This window comes from Oncorhynchus keta, chromosome 2 (assembly GCF_023373465.1).
Source record: "Oncorhynchus keta strain PuntledgeMale-10-30-2019 chromosome 2, Oket_V2, whole genome shotgun sequence".
Classification (NCBI taxonomy): Eukaryota; Metazoa; Chordata; class Actinopteri; order Salmoniformes; family Salmonidae; genus Oncorhynchus; species Oncorhynchus keta.
The window spans coordinates 67,210,170-67,218,167 of NC_068422.1; the positions used below are offsets into that span (position 1 = coordinate 67,210,170).

The following is a 7,998-nucleotide window of genomic DNA, read 5'->3' on the forward strand; positions in this document are numbered from 1 at the left end:
GAATGTGAAGGGATTTTCATACTGATGCTTATAAAATGACAGCATTGATCTGCAATAAATAAGCCAACCAAGGTGGTCTGCATAGAGCAGAAGAAGGGTTTCTATTGTCTGACTTTTCTCTAAAGGACTCTGCTTGGAAGCCTCACTTAGATTTAGTTCACTTAGAAATACAGATAGTATATTTCCCTCCTTTTGCCCTCAGAACAGCCTAAATTCATTGGGGTATGGACTCTACAAGGTGTCGTAAGCATTCCACAGGGATGCTGGCCCATGTTGACTCCAATACTTTCCATAGTTGTGTCAAGTCGGCTGGATGTCCTTTGGGTTGTGGACCATTCTTGATACATGGGAAACTGTTGGCTGTAAAAAACCCAGCAACACTCAGTGTATAATAGGACCGTAAGCATTGTAAGCAATGCCAGTGGCGATTTCAGCAATTAAATGTTGGTGGGGTAAACTCCACTGTGGAAATGGGAGAACCTTCCAGAAGGACAACCATCTATCTGCAGCACTCCACCAATTAGGCCTTTATGGAAGAGTGGCCAGATGGAAGTCACTCCTCCGTAAAAGGCATCACAGACTGCTTGGATTTTGCCAAAATGCACCTAAAGACACTCGAACCATGAGAAACAAGATTATCTGGTCTGATGAAACCAAAATTGAACTCTTTGGCCTGAATGCCAAGCGTCACGTCTGGATGAAACCTGGCACCATCCCTATGGTGAAGAATAGTGGTGGCAACATCATGCTGTGGGGATGTTTTTCAGCGGCAGGGACTGGGAAACTAGTCAGGATAGAGGGTAAGATTAACGGAGCAAAGTACAGAGAGATCCTTGATGAAAACCTACTCCAGAGCGCTCAGGACCTCAGACTGGGGCGAAGGTTCACCTTTCAACAGGACAACGACCCTAAGCACACAGCCAAGACAACGCAGGAGTGGCTTCGGAACAAGTCTCTGAATGTCCTTGAGTGGCCCAGCCAGAGCCTGGACTTGAACCCAATCAAACATCTCTGGAGAGATCTGAAAATAGCTGTACAGCAACGCTCCCCATCCAAGAAGACTCAATACTGTAATCGCTGCCAAAGGTGCTTCAACAAAGTACTGAGTTAAGGGTCTGAATATTTATGTAAATGTGTGTTTTTTGTAATGCATTTGCAAACATTTCTAAAAACCTGTTATTGCTTTGTCATTATGGTGTATTGTGTGTAGATTGATGAGGGGAAAAAAACAATTTAATCCATTTTAGAATAAGGCTGTAACATAACAAAATCTGGAAAAAGTCAAGGGGTCTGAATACTTTCCAAAGGTACAGTACCATACTCTGGAATTGTTATCTTCACATTGCCAAAACATCATCATCCCTCAACAACATCAAGCGAAGACTGGGGGTCAGCCTGATGAACCAATCTACTCAGTAATCTCCTCCATATTGCCTAACTCTCATATAAGCCTTTGGCCTTTCAGCACCACCTGCACACTGTTCTTTTTTATTGTTTTTTTATCTGTATTGTTATCTATCACTTTTTTTCCATTGCACAAATAAATGAATGGCCTCATGGTAACATCCATGAGCAGTTTCATTCCTGTCCTGCAGTTTACAAGGATTATCGTATCTTTGATGTGTCTGGGTGGTTTAATACATCATCCACAGCATTATTATTATTCAATCTCTGATTTGTTATTGTTACCCATCTACCAATCACTGCCCTTCATTATGAGGCAAATTCTTATTTACAATGACTGCCTACCCTGGCCAAACCCTCCCCTAACCCGGACGACGCTGGGCCAATTGCGCACCGCCCTATGGGACTTCCAATCAAGCACAGTTGTGATAAAGCCCGGGATCGAACCCGGGTCTGAAGTGACGCCTCTAGCACTTCAATTCAGTGCCTTAGACCGCTGCACCATTCAGAAGGCCCATGTATCAACCCCTTTTATTATATGATTTGTTAAGACACATTTTTACTCCTGAACTAATTTAGGCTTGCCTAAACAAAGAATACTGAATATTTATGCAACAACTATATTTTGGTCATGATTATTTTTCTTTCCCCCCCCCCACTTTGACATTACAGAGTATTTTGTGTAGATTGCTGACAAAAAATATATAATTAAATCCATTTTAATCCCACTTTAACAAAGTACAATGTGAAGAAATCAAGGGGTCTGAATACTTTTGCAAGGCACTGTATATATATTTTAGGGCTGTCAGAGTTAACTTTTTGTAATTTTAGTGCACACATTGTTTTGGTTTGACAGACCAATTTTTTCTTTCTTTTTTTCTTTTTTTAACACAAAACATTTTTGGGGGTCTTCATTCCAGGTTAGGGTTAGGCATAAGGTTATCAGTATGTATCAAATCAAATCAAATTTATTGGTCACATACACATATTTAGCAGATGTGGCGAAATGCTTGTGTTCCTAGCTCCAACAGTGCAGTAGTATCTTACAATTTACATTGGCATTGACTAAATACATTAGACTAGAATACTGTATATACATATGAGATGAGTAAAGCAGTATGTAAACATTATTAAAGTGGCCAGTGATTCCATGTCTATCTATATCAGGCAGCAGCCTCTAAGGTGCAGGGTTGTGTAGCTGGGTGGTGGGTGGTAGCTGGCTCGTGATGGCTATTTAACAGTCTGATGGCCTTGAGATAGAAGCTGTTTTTCATTCTAGTGTACCTTGCCTTATGGATGATAGTGGGGTGAACAGGCTGTGGCTTGGGTGGATAATGTCCTTGATGATCTTTTTGGCCTTCCTGTGATATCGGGTGCTGTAGGTGTCCTGGAGGGCAAGCAGTGTGCCCTCTGTGATGAGTTGCGCAGACCGTACCACTCTTTGGAGAGCCCTGCGGTTGCGAACGGTGCAGTTGCCGTACAAGGTGGTGATACAGCCAACAGGATGCTCTAAATTGTGCATCTGTAAAAGTTTCTGAGGGTCTTAGAGGCCAAGCCAGTTTTCTTCAGCCTCCTGAGGTTGAAGAGGCGCTGATGCCTTCTTCATCACACTGTCTGTGTGGGTGGACCAATTCAGACTGCCAGTGATGTGTACGCCAAGGAACTTGAAGCTTTCCACCTTCTCCACTGCAGTCCCGTCGATGTGGATAGGGGCGTTCTCCCTCTGCCATTTTCTGAATTCCACGATCAGCTCCTTCGTTTTGTTGACATTGAGGGAGAGGTTATTTTCCTGGCACGACTCCGCCAGGGCCCTCCTCCCTGTAGGCTGTCTCGTCATTGTTGGTAATCAGGCCTACTACTGTTGTGTCGTCTGCAAACTTGATGATTGAGCTGGAGGCGTGCGTGGCCACGCAGTTATGGGTGAACAGGGAGTACAGGAGGAGGCTGAGCACGCACCCTTGTGAGACCCCTGTGTTGATGATCAGTGAAGTGGAAGTGTTGTTTCCTACCTTCACCACCTGAGGCATCCCATCAGGAAGTCCAGGACCCAGTTGCACATGGCAGGGTTCAGACCCAGGGCCCGAGCTTAATGATGAGCTTGGATGGAACTATGGCGTTGAAGGATGAACTATAGTCAATGAACAGCATTCTGATGTAGATATTCCTCGTCCCGATGGGATAGGGCAGTGTGCAGTGCGATGGCGATTGCATCGTCTGTAGATCTATTGGGGCGGTAAGCAAATTGAAGTGGGTCTACGGTGTTAGGTAATGTAGAGGTGAGATTATCCTTAACTTGCCTCTCAAAGAACTTCATGATGGCAGAAGTGAGTTCTACGGGCGATAGTCATTTGGTTCAGTTACCTTTGCTTTTTTTGGGTACAGGAACAATGGTGGACTTCTTGTAGCAAGTGGGGACAGCAGTCTGGGACAGGGAGAGATTGAATATGTCCCTAAACCCTCCAGCCAGCTGGTGTGCGCATGCTCTGAGAACGCGGCTAGGGATACCGTCTGGGCTGGCAGCCTTGCGATGGTTAACAAGCTTAAATGTCTTACCCATGACGGCCACGGAGAACGAGAGCCCACAGTAATAGCCTCTGTCTGTAAGATTTCAAGTAGTTAGCACAACTAACTTACCATAAAGACAAAGAAATGAATGACACATATCTTTGGGTTGTATACAACACAGACAGATGCGGTAAAATATATGGGCACTTTGCACAATTCATTATTCTAAAATAAATGGAAATAAAGAGAGCATCTCCAGTTTTAAGTATTCCATTTTCTTCTTCTTCTACTTCTATGAGTTGATAAACAAACTAAAAGGGTGCATACTGCCACCAGTAGTGGGTTGTTTGAACAGGTATAAAGTCAAGGTTGGCGATTTACTGCCACCTGCAGTTATGGAACATTTTCTCACAAGTATAATTAATTGGCTGATCCCTCTTGATGACCTGGATTAAATTACGTGATCCTTCCTTACGCTTCAAACACACCGACTGTGTAGTGCATCACTGCTGCATAACATTTTGCGCAGCTCGGCAACTATACTGATGCAGGTACCTTTTGCAAATGGTCGCATGCGGTTGGACACATGGGGGAGAGAATCATTTTCGCAGTATCCTCAAAACCGTGTCTGTTTGACACAACTGCCGACAGGTACAGGGACATAAACACAAAAGAAATGCTGCTTGGAGACAAGTGTCTACGATAGTAGGATTGCCAGGTTAGTTTAGTAGTGAGCTTGTGCTAGATGTGGCTAGTTAGCGTTAGCTAGCTAGCTAACCTAGCCAATGAGGTGTGTGTGAAAGAAATAGTCAAATTATGCTAGTTACTACCCCTGATAACTTTACCAAATAATAATGTTTGAAAGAGTGAGAGTGTGTATGCTATATAAATAGTAATCGAAATAGTAGATACTACTGTACCCCTGATAACTTGGTCAGATAACCGTGTGTGTGTGTGTGTGTGTGTGTCTATGTGTACAGTAGGTGACATGTCCATGATAGCTATCTAATAACTATAGTTATGCTAGGTGATGGTTTGGCTTATCATGTTCATGTCTATGTAGAAGAAGACTGTAGGAGGAAGTGGAGAGGACTCAAGGACAGGTATCAGAGAGAGAGAAGGGCAGAGAAAGAGAAGAAGAGGTCTGGGTCAGCAGCTTCAGGCCAACAGCCTTGGCGCTTCTGCCACATTCTTTCTTTTCTGGATCCATTTATTGTGCCTCGGGCAACGAGTGGCAATTTTACAGCCAGACCCTCTACTGCGTCATCCACAAGTGTTGTCGCCACCGGTGCATCAAGACCCTCAACGTCATCTACAAATGCGACCATCACCTCCACCGGTGGAGTGAGACCCTCTACAACATCATCCACGAGTATGACCACTACCTGGTGCAGCTATGGAAGATGATGAAATGGAGGAAGCACCTCTGGATCTAGGACCACCTGAGATTATTATGAACCTCACGGAAGTGACCACTGAGGACCTCGTTGAGCAGGATGTGACGATGGAGAGAAACAGAGAGAGAATCGAAGAGGAACAATGTCACACCAGGTGTCATCAGAGGTACCAGCACACAGATCCACTCAACTCATTTCAGCAGAGGCTCTCCTCCAAGCCGTCGAGAGGGATGCAGCCTAACCTGATGCTCACAGGAAGGAGGATGAAGAGACCCTCTTTGCCATGAGCTTGGTGCCAACCCTGAGGAGGCTGCCTCAGCAAAGAGAAGCAAATGTATCAGCTGCTTTTCCAAGCCGAATTCAATGGTACTTTTTTTTTCTCTCCACATCACAGGTAGTGTCATAAGTGTGCGACAGTGAAGTAAAGTAGGTCATTTTTACAGTATAGTCATGTAGGTTAATTGGTATTTCAGATCAAAGTATTAATATGAGGCAAATGTATAGCTGTTGTTTCTGGGTTAGAAAATATCCTAAAACAGTTTGCTATCGAAATATCTGCCTGTTCATCTTTTCATCTTTTTTTTCTATTCATCTTTTGATCTGAAATACAAATTCCATGAGTAAACAGCAAGTATTACCAACTTTACCACACTATATTTATGCCACTAACTACACTATGCAAGCAGTATTTAGTTAACATAAATCTCACCTTTTATGGTGTCATATTATGTTAAGCTTGTATGTGTTGTTTTTCTCTTCCCTTTCAGAAATGGAGTCAATTTAGCCGACCAGCCCACAGGAAGGACAGGAAGAGGAGAGGAGCTGCCGGGGCCGACCAGCCCACAGGAAGGACAGGAAGAGGAGAGGAGTTGCTGGGGCCGACCAGCCCACAGGAAGGACAGGAAGAGAAGAGGAGTTGCCGGGGCCAACCAGCTCACAGGAAGGACAGGAAGAGGAGAGGAGTTGCCGGGGCCGACCAGCCCACAGGAAGGACAGGAAGAGGAGAGGAGTTGCCGGGGCCGACCAGCTCACAGGAAGGACAGGAAGAGGAGAGGAGTTGCCGGGGCCGACCAGCTCACAGGAAGGACAGGAAGAGGAAAGGAGTTGCCCGGGGCCGACCAGCCCACAGGAAGGACAGGAAGAGGAGAGGAGTTGCCGGGGCCAACCAGCTCACAGGAAGGACAGGAAGAGGAGAGGAGTTGCCGGGGCCGACCAGCTCACAGGAAGGACAGGAAGAGGAAAGGAGTTGCCCGGGGCCGACCAGCCCACAGGAAGGACAGGAAGAGGAGAGGAGTTGCCGGGGCCTACCAGCCCACAGGAAGGACAGGAAGAGGAGAGGAGTTGCCGGGGCCGACCAGCTCACAGGAAGGACAGGAAGAGGAGAGGAGTTGCCGGGGCCGACCAGCTAACAGGAAGGACAGGAAGAGGAGAGGAGTTGTCTGGTTGTTGTTTTGACCTCCCTCATTGTACCTTTCTTTTCACACACGTCAGTTCCGTTTAAATTCAGTCAATTCATAAAGTCATTTGTTAATAAAGTCTTAGGATTGCATTCATTATTAGTGTTGCATAGATTTCTGAATTGAAACTCATACGGAGTTTTCACAGATGCTCTTGGTCTCTTACGAGACTAAAGGTCGATATATTTCTTTCATTTAAAACCACTTGAAAACCAGGGTGTTGAAACTTTTTGTGAAGTTATGTTCCATCGACTGGTCGGTGACGTCCAGGGGCCATTTGTTTGTTTAGCTGTGTTATGGCTACATATTATTCCCTTTTTTTCAGAGACAGAGACACACACACACACACACACACCTCTTCGTACCTCAGATCTCCAGTGCCCTGCCCTCTCTCTCTTTATGGCCACACCTCTTCGTACCTCAGATCTCCAGTGCCCTGCCCTCTCTCTCTTTATGGCCACACCTCTTCGTACCTCAGATCTCCAGTGCCCTGCCCTCTCTCTCTTTATGGCCATGTCTGCAGTTCCCCTACTACGTCTAGGCTTTATGAGTAGTCCCTGTATCGGTCTGCAGTTGTGCCATGCCAGGTGTGTATAATACTGATGTTAATGGGAGAGGGAAGGGGTTAAGGTGTGGTCTTTACTCCCAAATTGAAAAATGCAGTTTTATGGACAAAGGTGGATGGTTCTTAAAATAACCTTTTGTGTTATGGGGCTCTTAAAAGAGCCGTTTCACACCACGGCATACTACCATGGGACTTCACCTGCTGGCAATGAGAAGTAGGTGGTCAGCTTTCTCCATCACATGGAGTGCCTGTCTGGGGGCGTTGTTGGCACATGCCCTGGTGACATCAGGAAGGTGACCATTTGGCGTGGCCATCTCCATCCGGAGCGGCTCCTGGGATGCCCTCCGCAGGTAGTTGTGGAGAACACACGTGGCCTTCACGCAGGTATCGACATTTGAGGGGCTGAGACCAAGCACTTTCCGATACATTCTCCACCGGGCTGCCAGAATCCCAAAGGTGCATTCAACAACTAACCTTGCCCTGGACAGTCGTTTGTTAAAGATCCTTACAGGCTTTGGCAATGGCAGCTGGCGTCCAGCGTAGGGCCTCATGAGGTTGGGTCTTAAAGGGAAGGCCTCATCGCCGACGAAGACGTGGGGAACAGATCCCAGGTCTCCAACCCCAGGGAGTGATGCAGGTGGTGGAATATCCAGGGTGCCATCCTGAAGTG

General features: G+C 45.9%; 1 protein-coding gene across 2 annotated transcripts; it reads left to right on the plus strand.

Annotated features, from left to right (window-relative positions):
• The first annotated feature begins 4,288 nt into the window (after positions 1 to 4,288).
• Positions 4,289 to 6,855, plus strand: LOC118362827 (uncharacterized). Of its 2 annotated transcripts, none has more exons than XM_052481089.1 (3): positions 4,289 to 4,627; positions 4,973 to 5,672; positions 6,074 to 6,855. In XM_052481089.1, the coding sequence occupies exons 2-3, from the start codon at positions 5,670 to 5,672 to the stop codon at positions 6,713 to 6,715; spliced, it is 645 nt and encodes a 214-aa protein (XP_052337049.1). In that variant the 5' UTR covers positions 4,289 to 4,627; positions 4,973 to 5,669; the 3' UTR covers positions 6,716 to 6,855. The 2 variants fall into 2 exon arrangements, with proteins under 2 accessions (XP_052337049.1, XP_052337050.1); XM_052481090.1 differs by having other exon boundaries at positions 4,289 to 4,560.
• Positions 6,856 to 7,998: the final 1,143 nt, after the last annotated feature.